The 27,001-nt window shown below is 40.1% G+C and overlaps 2 protein-coding genes and 1 long non-coding RNA gene across 3 annotated transcripts in view; 1 reads left to right on the top strand and 2 right to left on the bottom strand.

The window, feature by feature from the left end:
• The window catches only part of LOC146482978 (uncharacterized), a 57,120-nt gene extending 51,571 nt beyond the window's left edge, over positions 1-5,549 (bottom strand). The window contains exon 1 of the long non-coding RNA XR_014864019.1: positions 5,401-5,549. This is a non-coding gene — a long non-coding RNA (uncharacterized LOC146482978). The remainder of the gene's footprint in view (positions 1-5,400) is intronic.
• Positions 607-25,056, top strand: LOC146482976 (major facilitator superfamily domain-containing protein 6-like). The gene is made up of 4 exons (XM_085106487.1): positions 607-785; positions 21,576-21,927; positions 22,180-23,111; positions 24,392-25,056. The coding sequence occupies exons 2-4, from the start codon at positions 21,632-21,634 to the stop codon at positions 24,631-24,633; spliced, it is 1,470 nt and encodes a 489-aa protein (XP_084962613.1). The 5' UTR covers positions 607-785; positions 21,576-21,631; the 3' UTR covers positions 24,634-25,056.
• LOC146482977 (major facilitator superfamily domain-containing protein 6-like) lies at positions 9,061-12,524 on the bottom strand. The gene is made up of 2 exons (XM_085106484.1): positions 11,022-12,524; positions 9,061-9,756 (listed from the first exon to the last, which is right to left on the bottom strand). Exons 1-2 carry the CDS (start codon positions 12,490-12,492, stop codon positions 9,515-9,517), a joined length of 1,713 nt encoding a protein of 570 aa, XP_084962610.1. The 5' UTR covers positions 12,493-12,524; the 3' UTR covers positions 9,061-9,514.
• Positions 25,057-27,001: the final 1,945 nt, after the last annotated feature.

Genomic DNA, 27,001 nt, shown 5'->3' with positions numbered 1-27,001 from the left:
GGTTTCATTTTTCATTTTAATCTGTCCAAGATTGTAGCCTCCCACAAAGACGTCCTTAGGGGTTCAACGAGTTCGTCCGTGACGAACCCCTAAGAACGTCTGTGTGTTCATCACATCACATCAATGTGTTCTCTTTATCGTCCTTCAAAATAGGCCAGTCAGTTGCTGTCAGTTTCACATGTACAAGCAATCTTACTGGTCTTGAATTTCACGTCCTTTTCATATCAAACTCAGTGTTTAAGAAAAGCTTATAAATCAAGTTCCGGCGATCACGCCACCACTAATGTCTGACCAACACCTAACATTTGAAACATTTTACAAGATTACTCAAAAACATTTTAACGGCGATCAGTTTTACCAACGGATTGAAAAAAATGAATATCAAAGCTATCGAACAAGACGTTTTGAAATACCAAAATCGTAAGCCGATTAAATGGGTCAAAATCCAAGTTTTCAAATCAAGTTTGCGCAATATAAACGATCAAAGGTCATTCCACGCCAGTGTAAAAACAATGGGTCCGTACTCTTCTACGCATGCTCAGATCTCGATTTTACCGACAAATTCAAATTTATTTTGGTGTATAATTCGACTTGTTTTCGACTATTTTGGACGGGTCAAATCGCCGTTAAAGTTGGAGGACTTCTGCTGTCATTAGCGTTTTGTGGGTCCGTGAATGCTGTGGGAGATGGATCGGACGATCAAAATAATGGATTTGCGGGCCATCCCGGATCCGCCACCTTTCTTTCATCATAGTTCTATCTATGTTTACATGCAGTATCGACAAGTAAGTTATTCGTAAGAAGTTAAATAAATTGACTGTCTCGATTTTTTTTCAGACACCAAATAACGAATTAAATTTTCATTGCTAATAGTCTCGCATATATCTTATACCGGTCGTTTTTATGCAACTTTTAGCTATCTCCTCGACACAATTGCCAAAGAGAATGAAGAGGGTAGTGGCGAGTCTGCTTTCGCTGCTTGCACAATTCTTGGTTTTCACGTGACGTCATAAAAAACTGAAATTCATAACAAAACGCAGTTTTGGGTTTTTATCTTCATCACATAAAAGAAAATATAAATTTTAATCGGCTTGCTTGTTTTCAGCAGGATAGCATTCTTCGTTTTGAAAATAGAGCAGTTTGAATTTTAGATTTTTGCGTACTGCGTGACAGAAGTATTCAGCTGCTCTAAACATGTCACGTACATGAAAACATCGATTTGCCTCGTGATTTTTTAGGTCTGATCAGCTAACATGTAATAGAAACGTCTATGTCAATGTGTGAAAGTTCAGCAGGGAGAAGAAAGGCTTTGAAATAGCCAAAGAGAACTCCAGATGTTTTTGCTGGTTTCCGGCCGCCATGTTGGTGGCTATGTTGGTGTCCACCAACATGGCGTCCCATACTAAACTCTGTAATTTTCCGTGGTACATTTTCTCGAATAACTCGATTATGAGATATCGCACAGCCCCGTGGCTTTCACACGTTGTTTACGTATCACTCTTCTTCAAAATATCAATTTCTTGACTTTATCTATTGAATGGTTGAGGATTTAATTTTTTTACTTGCGTGACGATGTGTGAGGTGAAAACCACCCGGGAAACCACCAATAGTGGAGAAAATCTTTCAAGAAACGGGCATTCGCGCTGTTGTTATGAACAACCGAATCACAAATGTCTTTCGAAAAAAGATTGGGTTTCTGTATGCCAAACTCAAAAAAGTTAAGAAGAAAAGTGGAGGTTTAGGTGTCAAAAGGATCGTAAACAAATGGCGTGACCAAATATTTACTTACATCTAACCTCTTGCGCTTGCGCAATACCGAAAAATTTTGGCCGCGCCAGACTAGACGCACATTTAAGCAAATGCTCGCGTTCGTTGGAGATAAGTTTGATATGTATTCTTGAACCTCTTCGCAGGATTCCTGATATACATCCCATCTGTGTTCACAGCATAAAATTGTGATTTAAGGCTGGTTTTCCCTAGGACATAAGCATAAGCAGAAGCAGAAGCTCAAATACCGCGTAAAAGCAAATCAGAACACCTGTGGCATAAGCTTAAGCACAAAAAGATCTAGAACGAACGTGCTCGTTCTTTTTGTGCTTATGCTTATGCTTATGTCATGTTATGTCGCTGTTTACACCAGTGAGAACAGGGACGACATAAGCACAAGCACAAGCATAAGGCAGTTAACCGTTTCGTCCGCCATCTTGCTTAACATCGACGGGGGTTGGTATCGAGAATTCCGTCAAGAAATGGTTTTCTGCGCGTGCGTCTGTCCTTATAGGTATGTAGCTAGTGTTCTCAATTGCTTATCTTTATGCTTATTCTTATGTCCTAGTGAAAACCAGCCTTTACCATTGCGATGACAACTAAATATCAATGTCAAGCATTAATTTCATTATGATCTTAGAGATGACAAATCTGTTTATGCTCGTTTTGGTTTTATCGGCAAATATTCTTTCGCAATTTTGTCAGTTCTTCCACGAATAGATTCCATTGAAATGTTCAACAGAAATGTTCCTCTTCTCATGAACCCACGTGTCCAGCAACACACGACTGTATCGCAATCCGTGCATGTAAAACCCTTATTCACTTTTTAAATTAAACAGCATGTGTAGGTCTTCAATCAGAAATTCGATCAGCCGATTAAAGGAATAAAAACCAGCTTCTTTTTTTATGTCGCAACCAAAGTTCATCGATATAAAATTCACCACATTGTCTCAAAGAAGATCGACACTTGGCTTCCTCTACGACGTCGTGAATTTAATCACAGGAATTGGAAAATTGTTATTTTTTAACAGAACGTCAGAATAGCATTTGCAGATATCAGTGTTCAAATCATCTGGAATGTTTCCTTCAGATGACTGAACACCATTGTAATGCTCCTGGGTAAATTCATCAAGCTGCGCTGGTGTACGAACATTACACAGGCAGCAAAGGAGTTCAGTTAGGTACCGTACGCACTAGGTTGACAAAATTTGTTTGGTTCCTGCCAAAAATCGCGACAAATTTTGTTTCCACCAAATTTTGAATTTGGTAACCGCGTACGCACTTGAAAACACCAAAATATTTGATAACCACAAAGTGTCAATCACGATGCCGCGAGTTCGTTTTGATCAGCAGCCGTACTCAGGGGCATCCAAAGGAATATTTCAGTAAAACATCTGTTCGGATGGAAGGTTCCCCAAAATTTTCGAAAGTTTACGCCTAGCGATCCCCTAGACTTTTCGAGGTTTTTCGGAGAACCATCAAGTTTCCCTAGAATTTTCGGATATGATGTGCACACGTTTTATAACTCACATAATTTTCGGATGGTGTTTTTGTCCTCTAAAACTTTCGTTCGTCGTAACTATTCTAAAAGCTACTAAAATTTTCGGTGAGATAATGAGGAATTTACATTATTTAGGTCTGACAGAGCGTATAATTTTATCCCCTAACGTTTTTGGATGAATAGGTTATACGCCTATAATATTCGGATGAACAGTTCATGATATTCACAAAAATTTTCGCTTAAAGTGTATGTGACAGATTTTTTTTTTATTTGCTTGATCGAATCTTCTTGTTGTTCTCGTATGAAAATCGAAAAAAATAAATTCGCTATCGATTTTTCTTCCCCTCATTTGAGGCGGTCAAAGACGTGAAATTTCACTTTCGGGTGTGTACAAAACCGCGCAAGGCGGGAGACTAGGGATAGTGGACCTGTGACGTCGATACAAGAACGCCACTTTCGCGGCTTCTCTGTGTCAGTGTGTTTCTTTATGCAAAGGAAGAAAGATGATGCTGCGGTGCGTTGTTTACGGCTGCAGCAACACGAAAGACGTTAAAAAGCGAAACAGAGAATCCCGCAAAAGTGGCGTTCTTGTATTGACGTCACAGGTCCACTATCCGCCCTAGTCTCCCGCCTTGCGCGGTTTTGTGGTCACAGGTATAGCGAAAAACGTCCCCTAAAATTTTCTAACGAAACTATGGCTATTACGTGTCCTCGAACTTTCGGCAGGACCCATCAGGATAGCTAAAACTTTCGAATAAGACATGACCAAAATTCCCCTAAGATATCCGAACAGATAAATATCTCTCAGGGCAGCTCCAAATTAACCAAACAGGCTTCTAAAGCAAACAGAAATCCATTTTGGGCACTTCTGAAGTATTTAGGAAGATTTGGTCGTTGGGTGCCCCTGTTGTACTCGGGCAGTTTGGATGTAGTGTCGAACCGCGATTACTTGTACTTGAAGGTGCAATTGGAACAAAGATCTGCGAGCCATAGTAGTTACATGGAGTCGCATTCAACATCTCTAGGTTATGGTCTCTTCATAGCTCGATTGCCGAGCAAAAGTTAAATATTTTGGCGGGCTTCTGCCTGGATAGACTCTTTGAAAGCAAGTTCTCAAATTCATTAATAATTCATCAAGAGAAAACAAAGAAGATCACTACCGTGGCCGTGGTTTGGATATGTGATCCTAATTAACATAAAATTTTGCCAACTTTAGCCTTGAATTTCTCCAAGAATTATTGATCATTTAAGAAGCCATATCCGATGAACACTCGAAAGTGTTTTTTATCAGATATCCAAATACCTCGAAGTCGTTTAAAAAAAACTCGGCTGCGCCTCGTTTTTTCAACTACTTCTCAGTGTTTGGATATCTGATGAAACACTCTTGCTCGTGTTGATATATTACATCAAATATTTTTGCAAAATAAACGAAAATTCGCGTAGTGCGTCCGGGCCTTTAGAACGAGACACTAAAAACGTCTTACCTCTTAAGAGCCAAATTCTGAGATAATCGAAAATCGAAAGACACTCACGAAAAGTCGGATTTTTTTGGCCAAAACATCCCTTAGGGTCAACCAACTTAAGAAAAAAAATGGAAAAATTTCAACGCTTTATTTAACGGGAAAAATTTAAAAAAAGTTTGAAAATCGGGTAAAATGACGACATTGGGCTCTATAAAAGGCCCGAATTCTCGCTGAACTTCAGGGAGACGGTGAGCGCGTAAAGAAGATCCTATAAAAACGAAACATGGCACAAATATTAATTTATGTTTGCTGGTTAAAACCATGTAATAGCTTTCTCAAGTTTTTGTCTGTGGCCGTTACAATCGGCATATTTATACGGTCACTATTTGTGACTCTCATTCGTGATAAATTGAAGACCAACTTTGGCTGCAATAAATGGTTTCTGATATATGTCGTTTGATCATCAAATCTACATGAAAGGAAAGCTTAGTCGTTGTACTATAATCCTGGAAAGTGACAGCTTTGGAAATAAAAACTTCCCGTGTCAGTAAAATAAACTGTAATGGCATATAAGCGGCTATTAATTGTAATGCAGATTGGGAGTTGATTTGGTCAAAGACATATAAAGGATTTCATTTAACCCGAAATGAACGACTTACCGCTGCTTACCGTTATCGTCTGTCCTTGAGTGACTTTCTTCCTTCATAAGTGGTGTGTTGATCGTGAATAAGGACGGCTAAATCAGAGATTAAACGATATTTTGAAAACATACGAATCCTTGAATTCAACAGAACCTGGGGACATTCCCACGGCGGACGACGTACAGCAGTTTATAATGATATCGCCTCTTTGAGAACGATACAAACACCAATGCGCTGGAAAACAGTGGTTTCAATTCAATTCAATTTCAACTTCTTATGGCAAATATGAGCAAAGATATCAATCATCAACCAGTTGTAGTAAGCAACAGGAATGACCCCTTCCCCCTATGGCGTTATATCCCCGCCAAAATTCAAGCTGTCGTATGCAACATTGTTGCTTTAAATTATTGGTCGTTTTTTTCAATCCAATATTTGTCTGCTATAATTCAACATTGTGCATTGACAATTCAACATTCATATTTCAAAATGCAATATTCAAGCTGTTGTATGTAACATTGTTGCTTTAAATTATTGGAGGCTATTGTTTTTATTATCCTTCAAATATTTTTCGCAACATGCGGGAATCTCGCGGGAATCGGCAGGATTTGCCATTCTGTCATGCATATGTCAATCACGTCAAAGTTTGTCAGTTGGCTTCCAAAATCTCCACGTCAGATTTCGCTTCAGGTCGAAAGCCTTTGTTTGGGGAAAAGGTAAAACATTTGAAAAGAAAGTAAACTTGTTTAATTCCGTGAAAGATAAAAGCAAGATACAAGTGGCGGATAAGGTTACAGGGAACCTAACTACCTCTCGAGAACAAGCTAAAGATCACTGAAAGCGAAAACTGTAAAGTATCGCATTCCGTAAAAAGTGTAAACTGCCGTCAACGAAACAGCCGGCGCTTTGTCGTTCTCTTCCTTTATCTTGTGTTCAATTGGAGCTTCACTTTATATCGAAAATACAATTGTGGAATTTGCTAGCCGAAAACGACCTGTGAAGAAATCGAAGCTGAACCTGCAGTCGAATACGACGCCACCGGTTGTTTTTGCTGGATTCCATCAAAGCGCTTTCTTTGCTACCTTGACATTGAATGGAGCTAGCAACGAAGTCGCTAAAAATCACTGAGGATAAAACTTGTTGCTCGAGAGTAGGACAAGCTGCTTCTCTTCGTAGAGAATTTCGACACTTCGGGGTATCATGGCTGGTTTTTGTTTCGTGGACGAGATTTTATGTTCGCGAGCGATCTCGACCAGGTGAGCATTGATACCGGCTTGGACTCTGTCAGTAATGGTACTGAAATTTATGTTTTCGTTATTTAAATTCCTTATATCCAGGCCAGCACGAATTGCTCTCATTGAATTACAACTGTAATATTTGCCGTCGTGTGAGCGAGCTTCGAGCTTATTAGGGACCGTTCATTTTTTATGAGCATGGGGGGGGCTGGTGGGATTTAGGGGGGGGGCCACGAGAAAAAAAATGGCACAAAAGGGGGGGGGGGGGGGCTACCAAAAAAAAAATGAGTGAAAGAGGGGGGGGGTCACCAGCAATAATTGGCTAGTAGGGGAAATTGAAAGTGGCTCAACACAGAAACAGATGAAGAAATTTTATTTAATGCGATTTTCCTAACCACTTTTAATTTGTTTTACATACTGAGGTCGAAATCTGCATTTTATATTAACAACAACTGAGGAAATGAAGCATATCTGTTGGAAAAGCAATAATGAATATAAACTGAAGTAGACACCTATGTTTGTACAAGTTCAAATTAATATAAAAACGTATCAGTCTCACTATTGAATCATCCTTGGGGGAGTAGTTTTCTACAAAGTGGTTGTACTCTGAACTATATCAATAGATTGTTTTATGTTCTTTTTAATAGTACTCACTTTTATAAAGACTGTTGATTAGTAAATTATTTGAACCCAGGAGTATCAGTAGACTCAGTAGTATGCCTAGTGTGAACATCCAGATTAGTTTTAATAATAGAACTGTTGTTGGTGACTTCAGTTGACGGTAAATCTGAGCCGTAAGCCATCTTCAGAAAAGCTTGTAACTGTCATTTTTAATAGCAGTACTTTAATATCCAGGCGCGTAGGAGGGGGGGTTCGAGGGGTTCGAACGAACCCCCTTTACAGATCAGTAATGGCGGAAGAAAAAGCACTTAATGAGGAGGTTGAACAACTACATGAGGTGTACCATGCGAGAGAGTAGAATGTCTGCCCTGGTTCTAATACATATCAAATATGATATGCCTGTCAATTTTGACGAGATAGTCAATTTGTTCGAAGGCCTACACCCGAGAATGATGCAGTTTACCAGCTTGGTGTATGACTATCAGTAGATCGAATAGCTATCAGAACTCGACAGGGCGCAGAATGTACATTGAACTTTCTTGTTTAAGTTGAAACAATTATGCCGTAGAAATGATGTATATAGCTCAAAAAGCTGCTGTAAAACAAATTTGTGATTTGCCTAAAATGGGTCTCAAAATGCAGGAAATGAGGTTTCTGGGAACCTAGATTTTCAAAAATTTTCGGGGGAGCATGCCCCCGGACCCCCCTAGTAAGCAAGATTTGGGGCTCAACGAACACCCCTATCTAACCCTTACCTACGCGACTGATATCTGCGCGTCCGCTGTTTTTTTTCTGTTTAATATGACTCGTAATCGTTGATTGGTATGCTTCGATCCGTATTTTGTTAGTCAGATCTGTACGTGTATTAATTGTTTCTACTCGAAGGGGAGTAATTTCACCTTAACCATTTGCTTGATTAATTTTTATAGTTTCTTTGAGAATCTAAATGGAAATTTAGGGTTTGTCGTTGCCGTAAACGTGTTGCTATCTATAAAACGTTTTTTTTAAACAAGAGAAATCTTTACCCAAGTAGAGAACGGTAACTTGTTAATAGTGCTGTAAAGAAATCACAGTAACAATTACGTTTATCTTTGATATAAACAGTACATAAGCGTTTTGTTAAAGTTAGGAGTATGATTTGTTTCTGGTTGGGCGGGAGGGGGGGGGGGTCATCAGAAAAAAATAGTTTCTGCTTGGGGGGGGGGGGCCATGTGGAAAAAAATTGCATGCTAGGGGGGGTCATACAGTTTCGTAGTGGCAATTAACCAAATCCCACCAGCCCCTCCATGCTCATAAAAAATGAACGGTCCCTTAATTAAACTCGTTTAATAGCTTGTTGACGGCTCTCTCATATCGCCAGACTGAAAGAAAACCATAAATACTCTTAAATGAGATGGGCTAAAACTTTTCGCCTTTCATATTTTTCAGCTTTACCACATTTTTGATTCAAGGACTGTTAAACAGAGTTCAAACCGGAGAAAATGTCGCAAATACGAGCTTGAGTATTTCAACATTTCGTTTACGAACAGCTTACCGTCAAAAACGTTTAGAGCGTATGTTGTTTGCTGGTACTGGTTTATCGACCAGCAGGTTTATCTCTTCTTCTGTCAAGAAAACCGTTCCCCCATCTAGACATTCATTTTAATTGCAAACTTGACGCTCCTTCAAGTTTTTGAAATTGGGGAATATCACTTGGGGAATATCCTCGGATATTCCCCAGTTTTAGCTGGGGTATATTCGGTCACGTGAGGCGTTTAGACCAATCGCGCGCGAGCGAAAATATTTGATGGATTATAAAACGCCATATTTCCCGTGACCCGCAAGACGTCATTCACGAATGTTGAATAATTATAGAAGTCACGTAATCACATGAGGGTGCGAATATAGGGTCGGCGCGAGCGGCCGCATGTCATGGATCAGGACGGATATTGCAGCGAAATAAATATCTCACCGTCCTTATTATGTTTTTGCCTCTAAGAGGAAATTAAAAAGAAGGAAAATAAAAAGAGGTCTACGTTCGGTAAATGAAAACATCATCATGGTACTGTATTGTAGGTACAGTATTCTGCGTAACCGAGATCTTGCGTCAGACGGAATTTCTAAAATTCTTTTTTTTTTTTACACGTGCTGTGGTAAATTTACTGCTAATCGAGTTATGACTTAGGAAAGATACTAACAGCTTGGCTAGAAGAATTTTTTCTGCGTGCTGATCTCTATGTTTAAGTTAACTTAAACATTGGGTTAGCGTTCATGGCCTTTTGAAATACCGTGTCCTTATTTATAAATTTGTTATTTCATGATCGTATCTTCCGGTTCTTCAATCGATACCTCCTGATATCGCACTTCAGACTCCTCTTCATCATCATCTTCATTTCCAAGGTGCGATAACACATTATATACGATTAATATTAGGAAGGCGAGTCCCGCAAACAGTTGATAAGCTGCTCGAATGCCGACGAAACTGATTAGGGAACCTCCTAAGATGGCACCGCCTCCCAAACCTGCACCCATATATAGACCAAACAGAATTCCTGTGGAAGAGACGTAAAAATGGAATTATTTGCATTACTTCGGTCAAGGGGTCAATTGTTTGATAATAAAACGTTTACACTTGTATTTTACAGCCTGGGTGGTTGGTTTAACACGTACATATACGTAAAGGAATACAATGACACGTTCAAACATGGGTTCACTAATCCTCGTTGATGACTTCTCACAATGTTTACTGGGTTCATTTTCTGCATGCGCTTGTCGAATAACACTATGGTTTGGTTTTTGTTCGTGTAAAGCTATTGAAAAGTACATGTTCAATCACTAACGATGAGAAACCAACTGGAAACGATGTTCTCATGTAAGGAGACACCGTGAAACAAATCTCCGCTTTGAAAGGAATCTTACATATGCGCAAAGTCATCGACTGTTAGTAGTCTCTTTCTCAGTTATTCAGGAAGTAGCAAAGCCGAGAAGTGGAGATCGATATGTCCAAAAATGCACTCCAGTGAGATTCATGACCTGTATGCTAGACATCACAAGGCGTCCCCTACCCTTAATTCTCACTAAAACACACATAATTCTGGCAAACATGAAGTCATATGAAAACGACAAAAAGGGTGTCTCGAAGGGCCTGTGTATCCGCCGGGGCGTATCGTGGCACACAAAGCTGAAGATTGAGCCTATGGGAAATGCCGCTGATGGTAGGATTTGTGGACAAAAGTACGACTGCTCGTTCTCTAGCACAGTCGAATAAACCGGTCAAAGTAGACACTTTTTTCGCAACACTTTTTCACACTTTTTAAGGTCATTAAAAAATACCCATTTTCTCCGCATGGTAGGGGACAAATAGTCCACAATGGAAACCAGTTTAATCACTATGGCACCATTTGCACTAAAAACGATATATATCCATAATTCAGCTTTATGCTGTACAGTAATTAATGTCTTTTTCGGTGTAGGTTCACCTCATCAGCGGTACTGTATCAAGAGTTTTTATTCCAGTGCGAAAATTGAAAACGTTGTATCCTGTTGATTTTGAATTTGTTTCAATTCTAACCAATTGGTTCCAGAATTATATGCCACCTAGGAAACGGTAAAAGTAAAAACGGTAAAAGTAAAAGCGGTAAATTTCTCATCTTGTATCACGGTGAAATTTTCAGTCGTGTCTGTTGCACACCGTTTTCTTCGCAAGAATATTCGGGCAACAAAACAGTAGTTGCCTCAGCGCTGACACGCCTTGAAAAGGTTCTGGTCGTGCTGGCGGGGTATAAAGACAAAAACTAGCACCCTACAGTCACATTACCTTGTGCAGAAGCTCCTAGTCCAGCTGACGAAGATTTCGATCCAACGTATGCCACACTTGGCACCCACGAAATTGCGAAAGCACTTCCAGCCAAAGCGTGCAAGATGAGACCAAGCCATGGGGCCTGAATGACGGCAAAGCATGCAAAATGTACCGCATACACGGCCAAACTAAGGCTTATTGTGTTGGCGTAACCAACCAAGTCTGATAAATAGTTTGTCAGGAAAAATACCACCGCGGTGAAGGCGTAGTGTAAGCTTGCCGCAAGACCTACAATAACTGAAGAGGCTCCCAGGTCATCTAAAAACCACAAAGTAAATTCCGTTTGAAATCCTTCCAGAATCCCAAGGCAAATGGACGTGATCCAAAACGCGGTTTTCGGCAACGAAGTGAACAAGCGTTTAATTCCATTAAAAGTAGCTTTGTTTGATGACTTGCAGCAATAGACAATCTTGATGCAGAAGATGCTGACAAAACCGATTGTCATTAGTGCAGCAAAGAAGTAAAAAGCAATTCTGTAGTCCTTACGAGATTGTCCGCAGTAGTAGTAAGTTGATTCATTTATTAAAAGTCCAATTGCTAACGTGCCCAAGGAGACAGCAATTGAACTCCATAATCGGATCCGCCCATAACGACTTCTTTGGTCTCCCAGACAATCAATGAGACATCCATCCGCCACGGGATGAAGCATGGCGGAAAATATCTCGCCAAATATGGTCAGAGCCACGAGAATGTAAAAGATAACTATCATTTCTCCCTCATTAATGTAAATACTGTAATGGACAGAAGCTTTAAAGCCACTGGACGAAGGTTGAGAGTCTTTTACGGTGGCGAGCCAGCTTGGAAAACGTCGCCCGCTAATGTTGTAATCCTTCTCCTTTCCTTCAAACGAACGCTTTTTGGGCGTTTTCATAAATCCAGGAGAAGCGATATATATTTGCTTATTTCTTGTGTGCGAATTACGTTTTGTGGTAAACATCTTCCAGTTAAAAGCACGATTTAGCATGTTTGAGTCAAGCAGTGGTTTTCCTCCACGAGCAAGGTTCTTACTAGGTGAAAGGTTGGACAATGAGTTATTCTGACGGATTACAAGGCATTCCTGATGCCTTGGTTGAACAGCTAGTATGAGCATTGTCTTCAATATCCAAGCTAATGCTCCCATGAATAAAACATACCTTCGCCTTTGATACCTGTCTGCGAGGAAGCTCCAAAGAGGTGAAATAAGAGCTAAACATAAAGGGCGAATGCTGACCAAGATACCAGTTTCGACAGCTGAAAATCCGAGTTGTTTGAAGTACAAAGGAAGATATGGGATAAGGCAGCCACCTGCGCCATAAATAGTCGCGTATAATAGTTTGTAGGGAATAACATCTCTGTCACTTTGCCGCACAGCATCTAGAAAACGACCAAAGATACTCTTTTCATCCTCATGTTTCTCCAGATGGCTGGTTCCTTTGGTGTCTGATTCCATGAAAACCAGACTTTCTCTGGCTCCAACGTCAGTCTCTTGGAGCAATTGGTAAAGAAGCTAAAGCAGGAGGAAAAATTCTCAGGTCAACTGGAAATTAAACGTGTTTTGAAATCCAGGCAAGATCCCCTTTTGCTTAACCCTGTTAACAATTTAAAGCTAAAAAAGATTCTCTGGTTAAAAAAAAAAAAAAAAAAGAAAGAAATGAGCTCTCGGCTACCAGACTGTAGGCTTTGACGAATGACATATTTAGCGCGCGAGTGCATGAATATATAAGCATAAGTAAGTGAGAAAAAATATCGAAATAATAACTAATTACGAGTAGGTATTTTAAAACAATCTAATATTGCCCAGTTAACGGAATGGAATTGTTATCCGTTTTGCATTAGAAATGTTTGATCCTTTGTGGGTAGTTTGCCAATTGGAATTACGGTTTTAGAACTAGTAGCTAATTTTGTCGCTTCCAGTCTCAAAGGGACTTAACTTTTTTTCAAGAAGCCGACTTTTCTTAATGTATATATGTTTTCGGATATTTTATCCATCTTCAGTACAGGAAACAGAACCCACTAGTGGGTGTTATATAAATGCAAAAAGGATTTAACAATGTTTAGAATATAGCTAATTACTTACATGACAATAAATGTAGAGCATATATAACTAATTACGGCGATAATATAAAAGAAACGAAACAGAAAATACATACTGAGCAGACAAACAACACTGAATAGCCATTGAAAAATTGGCATGAAAAATTTGCTTGTTGAGTGGGGATTTTTCCCAACGAAACGGGAAAAACACTGCTACATTTCAGTGTACTACAAAACACACAAAATACAAGTCAAATTGTTTTTCGTTATCAACTAAAATCAGCACCGAGGTTTTCGTATCCATTCGTTGTTTAACTAAACCTGCATATCTAAGTCCTCAGGTGTCCCTTCAAAAGTATGCTATGAATTACGTTTCGTATCCAGATCTTTCTGTATTCGACCAGTGTCCCTCGTTATAAATTTCGCTACAACTAACAAAAATTGCATATATTCATTTCGTGCCCAGAGAAACACGCCACTTACATGTGAAATATCACTACCAAATGGCCTGTTATGTGCCGGCTCTCAGAGGGTAGGAGTTTTTTCCCCCTAAAACATCAGCTGAAATAAACGTACGGTCAGTCTCTTTCACGAAACTGTCTCCTTGCTGGTAACTATTTTCGCTAATTAGCTCCCAATCGTACCATATCATTCCTAGTAGTACAAGGAATTATTATCGGTACAAACAAGGAATTGTTATCAACCCGCTAGGAGCCTCATGCCTCAGGAAAATGGTACACAAGCGATGTTGGTCATGTCCAAATCACATTCCTCATGCAAGACCTTCTAGTTACACTGGCGAACGTAGTTCCTGAGGGGAGGGGGCGGCTGTACACGGACTAGATTCAAATCAAATGATTATAATAAATTGTCAAATGAATTGAGCAATAAGGGGTTGTTTGTTCTCCAAAGATGTCCAGGCATTCGAGGCCATGTATCATAAATTCTTTTCCCATAATGCACAAATACGCGCACTAATGTTTATCTCATCTATGTGGCCTTGGTCAAAGATTGCCAGTTTACCCGCCCGTCACTGATGACAAGTTAACTCAGAATATGCAGGATCGCAAGCAGAGTGGAAAGAACTGTTGCATCATATGTCTGATCTGAAATCGACCAGACGACTTGAAAAAATAACAAAGTTGAATAACATTGATTAAATAATCGGTTTCGAAAAATCAGGCAACATCGTAATATTACCTGAGGATCTGTCTATCTGCGATGCCAATGACAAGTATGTGAGCAATACACGATTGTGGAATACCTTCATTTGCACAACAGAGAGAATCCATAGATTTCTTTACCCCCACTGCTTCCTAACCAGCGATCAGACATGTTTTATCCCGGCCTTGTATTTTCTCTTTTCTCTTGTTGTTATTAAATATATATTCTAGTTGTTATTAAATATTCAGCTTGGAGTCCGCTACATAAAATTATAAAATTGGCGCGAAAACAGGACGCGCTCTGCAGTTCAGTTCCATTCTACAAGTGCGCACGGTGTTTTTGCCTTAACAGTTTATTTTTTAACACTATATATATATTGTTTAATTAATACCATTTGTAAAGCGCATTTGAAAACTTTAGTTGAATTTGCGCTTAAGAAGTGATTATTATTAAATGATTATTATTAATTTATTTGTTGAAGTCATTCCGCAAGTATGATAATCGTATTTCGCATAATTGCGCCATGCCGCATGCCGCCATTTACCCTCACCGTTCAAAACAATGCACTTGCAACGTCCGGGGGGTACTCTCCTATATGAGCTGTACGGGGTCGTGTCGCTGGATAGGGTATGTTTTTGGCGTCTCTGTCCTGAACAGGGTATACAATTTCAAGCGAATCTGTCCTGGACCCGTCCTAGACAGGGCATGGTTGCAAGGCTGTCGTCCGTATATTTGGCAATCCGAAATCAGAGACGTTAGTCTGTATTTATTTTAGTGAACAATGCTTCACGTCGATTGAGTTTCCACTTAAGGTTCACCGCTGTTAACTGGCGAAATTTTGGGATTTTTCGCCATCACTTCTAGGAACTGTATTATTTTGTCTGTTGTGATTGGTATTCGAGTTTCAATACGTGGAACATCACGTCCGGTAAGTGACAGTGGGCCTTTAAATGTTATTACTATTGCCAATAAACACTTGTGTAACACAAGAGATAGATGTTGTCCTTTGTCCTAAATAGGGTCTTAAAATAGAGGGGGCTGTCCTACACAGGGTAGGTATTTAAGGTTATTTTCGTCCTAAACAGGGTCTGGGTTTTGAACCCCCAGCGGCACCCCTATACCCGAACATGGGTCAAGTGCCCCCCCCCCCCCCCCCTGGGTTGCAATGAAACGATCGAAAACAGAACGATTGCATCGGTTTTAAAGCAATGAACCGTCACAAATTTACATAAATGCATCGCAAAACATCGCAGACGAGGTCTTTCGTGGGATACTATACGCATGATTGCACTTTTTAAAGTTTGAAAACTTTAGTTGAAGTTGCGCTTGAGAAATGATTATTATTAAATGATTATTATTAATTTATTTGTTGAAGTCATTCCGCAAGAAGGATAATCGTATTTCGCATAATTATGCCATGCCGCATGCCGCCTTTTACCCTCACCGTTCAAAATAATGGCGCTTGCAACGAAACGATCGAAAACAGAACTTTAAAAAATTGCACTTTAAAAAGTGCAATCATGCGTATAGTATCCCACGAAAGACCTCGTCTTCGATGGTTTGCGATGCATTTATGTAAATTTGTGACGGTTCGTTCCTTTAAAACCGATGCGATCGTTTTATTTTCGATCGTTTCGTTGCAAGCGCCATTATTTTGAACGGTGAGGGTAAAAGGCGGCATGCGGCATGGCATAATTATGCGAAATACGATTATCATACTTGTGGAATGACTTCAACAAATAAATTAATAATAATCATTTTTAATTTGCGCTTAAGAAATGATTATTATTTTAATCATAATCATTTCTTAAGCGCAAATTCAACTAAAGTTTTCAAATGCGCTTTACAAATGGTATTAATTAAACAATATATATAGTGTTAAAAAGTAAACTGTAAAGGCAAAAACTGACCGTGCGCACTTGTAGAATGGAACTGAACTGCAGAGCGCGTCCTGTTTTCGCGCCAATTTTATAATTTTATGTAGTGGACTCCAAGCTGAATATTTAAAAACAACTAGAATATTTAATGACGACAAGAGGATTAGAAAGGATTAGAAAATAAAAGGCCGGGATAAAACATGTCTGATCGCTGGTTAGGAAAAAGTGAGGGTAAAGAAATCTGACTATGAATTTTCTCTGTTGTTCCCTGATGAAGGTATTCCACGTACAATGGCGCATTGCTCACATACTTGTCATTGGCATCGCAGATAGACAGATCCTCAGGCAATATTTCGATGTTGCCTGATTTTTCGAAACCAATTATTTAATCAATGTTATTCAACTTTGTTATTTTTTCAAGTCGTCTGGTCGATTTCAGATCAGACATATGATGCGACAGTTCTTCCCACTCTGCTTGCGATCCTGTATATTCTGAGTTGATTTCTAATCAGTGACGGACGGGGAAACTGGCGATCTTTGACTAAGGCCACATAGGTAAGGTAAACATTAGAGCGCGTATTTGTGCATTATGGGAAAATAATTTATGATACATGGCATCGAATGCCTGGACATCTTTGGAAAACAAACAACCCCTAATTGCTCAATTCATTTGACAATCATTTGGAATATCTTTAGAGCTTTTTAAGTCAGTATCTCATTATTTTTTTTCACAATTGTATATAAGCACATATTTTTACTTCTCATCTTGAACTTTAAAATGACCGTCGGACGGTCGAAACGTCGTTCTCTTTTAGCGTTAACTTTTATAGTTAAATCCATTTCGAAAAAAATTTTGATTCGTAATTTATTATAATCATTTGATTTGAATCTAGTCTGTGTACAGCCGCCCCCTCCCCTCAAGAACTACGTTCACTAGTGTAACTAGAAGGTCTTGCACGAGGAATGTGATTTGGGCATGACCAACATCGCTTGTGTGCCATTTTCCTGAGGCATGAGGCTCCCAGGGTTGATAACAATTCCTTGTTTGTACCGATAATAATTCCTTGTACTACTAGGAGTGATATGGCACGATTGAGAGCTTTCTAATAATTAGCGAAAATAGTTACACAGCACGGAGACAGTTTCGTGAAAGAGACTGACCGTACGTTTATTTCAACTGATGTTTTAGGGGGAAAAAACTCTTACCCTCTGAGAGCCGGTACATAACAGGCCATTTGATAGTGATATTTCACATGTAAGTGTCGTGTTTCTCTGGGTACGAAATGGATATATGCAATTTTTGTAGCTACTTTTTTAAGCTTCTCTTCTTAGAGAAGTAGCTACTATATCATCGAGTTGTAAGTCCGTAAGTGGTCCAATCTACGGTATGTTTCCGTTACCCGAAGTTGGGTCGATGTCACCACGGATCTCAGTCCGCTTTATTCGTAGATCCTTGTTCATCCGAAATGGCCGTCGCGTCTCTCTTGTGTGAATTTTCATGGTTGCAGTTTGTAGTTCTTAGAACGAAATCACAGGTTTTCAATACTGTAAATCAAAAGAACAACTTCTAAGGAACACTCGGCTGCTTAAAAAGAGGAAATCAGTGACTACAAAGCGGAGAAATGCCTGTTCGAGATTGTGTCAAGGCGAAACATGTGCGATTTGCAAGATCTGCAAATCTGTTCATCACATGAGCTGTAGACGTTCTCGGAAATTTTTGTATGCTGCTGGCAATCCACTTTGCAAAATACGACAGGTTTGAAAATGAATTTCACCGTGCTTTATGTAAATTGGTCGATTTGTCATTTTTCAAATAGCTTTAGCGAAATTTTCGAAAAACGAGAAATTGTGCTTTAGGCCCTGTTTACAAGCAGAGAGGGTAACCCTAGTGCTAGGGTTACCCTAGCAGGCGGGTCAAAGATAGCCCGGGTTTACAAGCAAACTTTCACAGGTAGGGTTACCCTACCACTCGGGACAACTTAATAACCGCACGCATTGCAAACAAAATGGCCGACAAATAAGGGAAAGGTTCTGGTTGTCACTTCGATTCTACGGTCGTTGCTGCCAGTCAGCTGCTTATCAGTGCGATGGATTTTTGCTGTGTTACCTTCTCAGTTCTAGAAAGCGACAGAAAGTTGCCATGTTTAATAAACGCGGCTTTGGAATACAATAAAGAGGGGGGGTCATAAAGCACTCGCTCGAATGCGACATGTAAAAAGGAGAATTATTCGAAGAAGATGAAAGTCACGGGTCGATTTGTACTCTCGCACAAACTTGAGCATCTCTTCTACTTTGTCATCGGACCAAACTCAATTTGTCTTTTTCTTCTCTTTTCCCTTTTTCTGGATCAAATCAAAATTATGATCACTTTATGAATTTCGCCAGATTGCGAGTCATTATTTTTGTCCAGTCTGGATGTTTGATTCGACTCATCATCATGCTTGGGTGTGGAAGAACGAAATACGAGAGGACTCGCCGACTTTGCATTCGATATATTTTTGGTTTCTGGCAAAGTTAATCTCCATTTAGCCCCACGGCCAGCTCCACGGTGTAAGCAGTCTGCCATGATGGCCGTTTGTTATCAACGTTCAAAGGTCTGGAATCAAGTAAAAAGTTGTCCCGGGTAGGCGAGTTATCCTTAGCAGCTAGGGTTACCCTAGCGCTAGGGTAACCCTAGCTGCCTTGTAAACACGTCGATGAAAAAAAGGAGAAATGTGGGAGCGCTAGGGTAACCCTAGAACTAGGGTTACCCTACCTGCTTGTAAACAGGGCCTTAGTCATGTTTAGTGACTCGCAGTTCGAATAGCTTCACTCGAGGCGAAAATTGAACAAATTTGCTTTTCAGGCCTGGACATAGGTCTGTCTGAATAAACTTTTCAATTAAGAAAGCTTTGTGTCTGTTTATCTGTGTGTGTTGATTCACGGAATTTACTCACCAAGCGATCTGATGTAAACACGGATGAGCCCTCCCTGTGTATTAAAGTCAGTGTAAACAAACCGAAAGCCTCCAACGAAACGATCAAATTACGCCACACAATTTTGGCACTGACTAGAGCAGTTCATTAACCCCTCTGAATTTTACACAACATTGCTTCTTTACTGCAATATTCTACAAAAACAAAGCAGTAGCCACATGTATGCGACTGCCTTTTATTTTATTTCCTTCCTACAGAAGTGGCTACATGTAGTCCTCGACTACCTATTTTTTTTTTTAGTCGTAGTTTTTTTTTTTTTTTTACTCGGGCCGTAAGGCGGACCGAGTTAAGGTTTCGGTAGCATTATCAAATTCTTTTTTGGGGGGGGGGGGGGGGTCGCGATGGGCCGAGAGATAAGATTTCGGGACACGAGTTATTGTTCTCCGTTTCGTTTTTTGTACTCGGCTGGTACGAGTTACGTTTTCTGTCGTGTTATCAAATTCTTTAAATTGGTCGCGTTCTTTGTTTTCGGACCGTGAGGAGTGCTTACAATATGTGAGCCAGACGTGCGAGGCATGAACAACCCCAACATAAACTGCTAACCGTTAAGCTAACCGGGGAGCTATATGTATTTAAGCTAACTAACCTAAGTGGTATTTAGGCTAACTGGAGTGCTCATTAGGCTAACCGGAGACACGGTTTTTTTAGGCTAACGTGAGTGCCTCAAGGTTAGTTTTGCTTAACCGAAAATTTGGCAACTAAATCAGTCTATATTCGTGGGCCAAGATAGATAAAGATGTCTCACGTTTACTATAGAAAAACAATCAATGTAGAAACGGTTTCTGTCTTCAAATAAAAGGTGAATAACAAATGCTTGCCGCTGAATTTTATTCCTCGCGAAGCGAGGGCTGAAGGCCCGAGCGTAGCGAGGTTAATTAATTTGTCGGGCCGAGCCGGCGCGAGCGGAGCTAATCCGCGCGAATTCGAGCGAAAAATATATTTATATATTTCGTTGAAGGTGTCCGCACTGTTGCCTAGCAACAAAGAAAAACAAAGTATGAATGACGTCAGACTGTCTGGCGTCGTCTGGAGCAAAGTTTGCATACATCGGAAAAGCTTGCGTGCCGGGTCAAATTTCAACTGCAATGTTCATTAATATTCACTGGATACAGAACTCTCTCTCCAGAATCTTTTCCCTTTCTTCCAGAAATCTTTTTTCGGGAAAGATTACATCGAAGAAATAACACGTTTTGTGGCCGCAGTAAAATAATTTTCCGTGGGAAATAAATTTATCGAACACGACAGCGCTTCACGCACGTTGTTCATTTCGTCACGTCAGAAATAGATTTTCAACCGCAAACTAGCCTGTGGAACCTCGAAAAGACCATGCTCATAAAAATAGTTGCTATCAGTCAGAAACCTTTTAATCCCCTCATTTGATGCTACAATACGAGTAAAGAGGGCTTTCCACCCAGCCCCAGCTTCGCGAGGTTTTGCGAGTCACGTATTTCTAGTCTAGAAATATAAACAGCGAAACATTGAAAAAACGTACAAGGATACAAACGTACGCGTGATGCGTAACGTTACTCTAGATCTGGGGGAGGGGGGTTCTCAACAGATGCTTGGGTAGGGAGGTGCGGCCCGATCGTTCAAAGCCTGACCATGTTTAAGACACAATTCTCCGATTTCCCTATCCCGTTTAAGACAGAATTCAAAATTTTCAGGCCCTTTCTGACAAATTTAACCCAAAATCACACCCTGTTTAAGACTAGAATGAAATAAGAATACACTAGTTTCTTACTGTATTTTAATGCATTGGCAATCACAATCTGTTTAAGCCATTAGGTCATGTAAGGATACCCTGTTTAAGACAGAAAGTGATGAAATAGATACCCCGTTCAAGACAAAACACCCTGAAAACCATACCCTATCGGGCCGCACGTCCCCGTTAAGGTCTCATAAGGGAGTACCCCCCCCCCCCCGGGTCTAGATCATACCGAAAATTACGATCCGTCATTGACCAGGTGTCACATACATATTAGGAACGTACAAATGGTTTCTGTCTCTAAACGAAAGGTGAAAACGTAAGGATTAAAGCCCGGGGATTATTAAAAGCATTCGTATGACAAATGTCGTTTTCCCCAAGCTGTATTTCATTCTGACTGCAAAAAAATGCAATTCTATCTGGTGGTTACTTATTGCCTCACTCATCTCTGTATCTATCTATTTGGTAGCCTGTGAGCAAGCTCTCTTGGGGGTGGGGGGCGGGAGGGACAAAGAGAATCCACCCCCAAGAGAGCTTGTTCGCAGGCTATCTATTTGGGGGAGTTGGCGATGCCGGAGGTTATCACTGTTAAAAGATTGTAGGCTTTACGCACCACACAGTCAAATATGGCCCGCGTATAAGCTGGAAACAGCTTTTTGTTTAACCAGAGAACCTCTTTTTAGCTTTAAATTGTTGACAGGGTTGAGCAAAAGGGAATCTTGGATTTAAAGACACGTTTAGTTTCCATTTGACCTGAGAATTTTTCCTCCTCCTTTAGCTTCTTTACCAATTGCTCCAAGAGACTGACGTTGGAGCCAAGAAAAGCTGGTCTTCATGGAATCAGACACCAATGAAACCACCCATCTGGAGAAACATGAGGATGAAAGGAGTATCTTTGGTCGTCTTCTAGATGCTGTGCGGCAAAGTGACAGAGTTGTTATTCCCTTCAAACTATTATATGCGACTATTTATGGCGCAGGTGGCTCCCATATCCCATACCTTCCTGTGTACTTCAAACAACTCGGATTTTCAGCTGTCGAAACTGGTATCTTGGTCATCATTCGCCCTTTACGTTTAGCTCTTATTTCACCTCTTTGGGGCTTACTCGCAGACAGGTATCAAAAACGAAAGTATGTTTTATTCATGGGAGCATAAGCTTGCATCAGATATTGAAGACAATGCTCATACTAGCTGTTCAACCAAGGCATCAAGAATGCCTTGTCATCCATCAAAATAACTCATTGTCAAACTTTGCACTTAGCGAGAAACTTGTTCGTGGAGGACGATCACTGCTTGATTCAAACAAGCTGAATCGTGCTTTTACTGAACTGGATGATGTTTACTACAAAACGTAATTTACACACAAGAAATAAGTAAATATATATCGCTTCTCCTGGATTTATGAAAACGCCCAAAACGCGTTCATTTGAAGGAAAGGGGAAGGATTACAACATTAGTGGGCGACGTTTTCCAAGCTGGCTCGCCACCGAAAAAGACTCCAAGCCTTCGTCCAGTGGCTTTAAAGCTTCTGTCCATTACAGTATTTACATTAATAAGGGAGAAATGATAGTTATCTTTTACATTCTCGTGGCTCTGACCATATTTGGCGAGATATTTTCCGCCATGCTTCATCCCGTGGCGGATGGATGTCTCATTGATTGTCTGGGAGACCAAAGAAGTCGTTATGGGCGGATCCGATTATGGAGTTCATTTGTTGTCTCCTTAGGCACGTTAGCAATTGGACTTTTAATAAATGAATCAACTTACTACTACTGCGGACAATCTCGTAAGGACTACAGAATTGCCTTTTACTTCTTTGCTGCACTAATGACAATCGGTTTTGTCAGCATCTTCTGCATCAAGATTGTCTATTGCTGCAAGTCATCAAACCAAGCTACTTTTAATGGGATTAAACGCCTGTTCACTTCGTTGCCGAAAACCGCGTTTTGGATCACGTCCATTTGCCTTGGGATTCTGGAAGGATTTCAAACGGAATTTACTTTGTGGTTTTTGGATGACCTGGGAGCCTCTTCAGTTATTGTAGGTCTGGCGGCAAGCTTACACTACGCCTTCAACGCGGTGGTGTTTTTCCTGACAAACTATATATTAGACTTTCTTGGTTACGCCAACACAATAAGCCTTAGCTTGGCCGTGTATGCTATAATTTTTGCATGCTTTGCCGTCATTCAGGCTCCATGGCTTGGTCTCATCTTGCACGCTTTGATTGGAAGTGCTTTCGCAATTTCGTGGGTGCCAAGTGTGGCATACGTTGGATCGAAATCTTCGTCAGCTGGACTAGGAGCTTCTGCACAAGGTAATGTGACTGTAGGGTGCTACTTTTTGTCTTCATACCCCGCCAGCACGGCCAGAAACTTTTCAGGGCGCGTCAGCATTGATGCACCTACTGTTTTGTTGCCCGAATATTCTTGCGAAGAAAACGGGGACTGCGTAAAGTTAAAAGGGATGTGCAACAGATACGATTGAAAATTTCACCACGGTACAATATGAGAAATTTACAAACATGTGGCGTTATTACGTTTACCGTTTCCTAGGTGGCATGTTATTCTGGAAGCAATTGGTTAGAACTGAAACAAATTCAAAACCGACAGGGATACAACGTTTACATTTCTCGTACTGGAATAAGAACTCTTGATACAGTACCGCTGATGAGGTGAACCTACAGTCAACGAAATAGTCATTACTGTACAGCGTAAAGCTGAATTATGGACATATATCTTTTTTAGTGCAAATGACGCCATAGTGATTAAACTGGTTTTTCATTGTAGACTATTTGTCCCCTACCATGCGGAGAAAATGGGTATTTACCAATGACCTTAAAAAGTGTGAAAAAGTGTTGCGAAAAAAGTGTCCACTTTGACCGGTTTATTCGACTGTGCTTGAGAACGAGCAGTCGTACTTTTGTCCACAAATCCTACCATCAGCGGCATTTCCCATAGGCTCAATCTTCAGCTTTGTGTGCCACGATACGCCCCGGTGGATACACAGGCCCTTCCAGACACCCAGCTTTTTGTCGTTTTCACATGACTTCAAGTTCGACAGAATTATTTGTGTTTTGATGAGAATTAAGGGTAGGGGAACGCCTTGTGATGTCTAGGATACAGTTCATGAATCTCACTGGCGTGCATTTCTGGACATCAGCCTCCACTTCTCAGCTTTGCTACTTCCTGAATTGGTTAATCCAACGAGTGCTTAATAAATTTGTGTAATTGAGAAAGAGACTGCTCACAGTCGATGACTTTGCGCATATGTAAGATTTCACGGTGTCTCCTTACATGAGAACATCGTTTTCTGTTGGTTTCGTACCCTTATTGATTGAACACGTCCTTTTTAATAGCTTTACACGAACAAAAACCAAACCATAGTGTTATTCGACAAGCGCATGCAGAAATTGAACCCAGTAAACATTGTGAGAAGTCATTAACGAGGATTATTGAACCCATGTTTGAACGTGTCATTGTATTCCTTTACGTATACGTACGTGTTAAACCAACCACCCAGGCTGTAAAATACAAGTGTAAACGCTTTATTATTAAAAATTGACCCCAGACCGAAGTAATTACGTCTCTTCCACAGGAATTCTGTTTGGTCTATACATGGGTACCGGGCTGGGAGGCGGTGCCATCTTAGGGGGTTCACTAATCAGTTTTATTGGTATTCGAGCAGCTTATCAACTGTTTGCGGGACTCGCCTTCCTAATATTAATCGTGTATAATGTGTTATCGCGCCCTGGAAATGAAGATGATGATGAAGAGGAGTTTGAATTGCGATATCAAGGGGTATCGATTGAAGAACCGGGAGATACGATCATGAAATGACAAATTTATAAAGAGGGACACGGTATTTCAAAAAGCCATTACACTAAATTAAATCCAATCTTTAAGTTAACTGATTGTGTCGTTGGAAAGGTTTTTTAAAGGTAATTTTAAGCTAAAGGTAAAAAATGTAAGTCAGTAAGTCAGAATCAAAAGTTAAGGACCATAATTTTTGGGGAAACCTTTATGCTCTGATTTACACATGTACTCTGCCCAGATTGCTTGCGATCATTGGATTTTCAATGAAATTAAAGAGGCAGTGTGCTGCTAAGCCAGTGGAAAGTAGTTAATGAGATCAACATTGCTCCGTAACGATCTGGTCGAACTCATAGTCTCAAAATGGTTAAAATATCTATGCCAGTCGTTTCCAATATCCATAACTTATCTATATATTAACATCTCTACAGATGCCTTTACGGTAAAAACTACCTACTTGGCGAAACTTTTGGTACTAGGAAAACGATTTTAGGGAAAAATGGAGGGATGTAGCTGTTCCAGAAAGCGTCCAGTCGTGCTTTGAACTTTCCATACATTTCCCTGTATTTTTTCCCGCGAACTATTTTTAGTAGCAGTTCACGGCTGGCTCGCTGTCAGACAAATGTGTGGAAATTTCAAAACACGGCTGGACGTTTTCGGGCACAGCTACATCCCTCCAATTTTTTTTCTTAAAATCCTTTTCCTAGTGCCAAAAGTTTTCAATTCATAAATTTTTCAGAAGCGACATTTTATGAAAATTATTTGACATCTGATTTCCATACAAACACTGTTATTTCAAGCCTGTTTGCCTACTCGTCAAAATGGCGTCGAGTACTGTGATAAAGCCTATTGTTGTTCATGCAGACCCTTTAGATCTCAATATTAGTCATGCACCGCCTATTTGCTCACGATAAATGAATCCATGAGTATACAGGGTAGGGAATTGATCCATTTTCAAGGGTTTATTTAAAACAAGATAAAAGAAGACTTAAATGTTTATTGCCCTTAAATGCCCTCGGTAAAAGGATCAATCTTTTGTCCTGATAAGACTACACGCTGTCACGTTCTTTTTGTCAACCGTTGGAAGTCGCAAGAAGAGTAGGGAGACAAGTGAACATGAAATTTAATTTACATGCATGCACTACGGATTTACAACTATATCTACAGTGCCAGTCGAGTTCCCTTGGGACAGTTCACAACCAAACGGTAAATGTCCCTCTCCTGCTCTTCTCGCCCCTGGCAATGTTGTTTTCGGCAATTGCTCTTACCAAACTTGTGAGCCAACATTGAGAGGGCTCTGTCCCAAGTAATTTGACTATAGCACGTAGTTCCTTGAATGCGAAAACAATAAACCGTTTTCAGCGATTTCTTCACCCTCAATTCTTCCTAACCAGCGATCAGACGATCTTATCCTCGTTTTTTTGTCTAGTTGTATTCGGCTAAAGTCCGCAGCATCAAAAAAGCTGCTGCTTTAACAAAATTGGCGCGAATACATGACGCGGTCCTCAGTTAATTTATTCCCCGCATAAAGTCGTATTTCGCATAATTATGACATTACGCAGGTCATGCCACATGCCACCGATGTTCATAGCAGTAAAAACGTACTGTGGTCTAAAGATCATGGCGGAATGGCGACTTCTTTGTAAGTATAAAATCGCTTGTTTTCTGAAAATGTTCAGTTCAATTACAGTAGAATTTTTGAAGTTTGAAGATTTTGCGTTTCAGGTCTCGATCACACAAGGCACAAGGCCCTATTTGTTAAGGATATTCAAATTATTTTCCTTACATGTAAATAGCTTAGCTAAACTGTAGCATTTAATTTTTATATCTTGGTCCTTTTAAAGCCTCAACAGAACACTTCCTGAATGATATCAGTTTATTAAGAACTTGTCCCGTTTTTGTAAAACACACTAAGAATAAACAAATTCATGACGGTAAAAGACTCTTGAATTAAAAAGTTAAATTATGACTTCACCAGATGAAAACATGCACACTGACATTCACATGCTCGTGTCCCTCAGCTGTCCTTCGCATAGCTTATACCGAAAGCGATTTCGATGCAGCACTGAAATGATTTCGCTGCGTAAGATAAAAGCAGTGTGTTTCATTAGATATCTGATGGAACACGCTTTCTCGTGTTTGATATATTACATCATGTTACATATCATTAGTGCCCATAACTAGCGGAGTAGCGCTATTATCGTTCAATATATAAGACATGTACATTTCTAATGATATCTGAATTGAAATTCGAAATTTTTAGGGCTGCTTTTATAAGACGAAAATTTTAGCGGACAAAAACACCATCCGAAAATGACGGGAGTTATAAAACGTGAACACGTTATCTCCGAAAATTCTAGGGCAACTTGCTGGTTTTCCGAAAAACCTCGAAAAG

Source organism: Pavona decussata, unplaced genomic scaffold (genome assembly GCF_977016875.1).
Source record: "Pavona decussata unplaced genomic scaffold, jaPavDecu1.1 SCAFFOLD_41, whole genome shotgun sequence".
Classification (NCBI taxonomy): Eukaryota; Metazoa; Cnidaria; class Anthozoa; order Scleractinia; family Agariciidae; genus Pavona; species Pavona decussata.
This window is presented reverse-complemented; position numbering and strand designations above follow the sequence as displayed.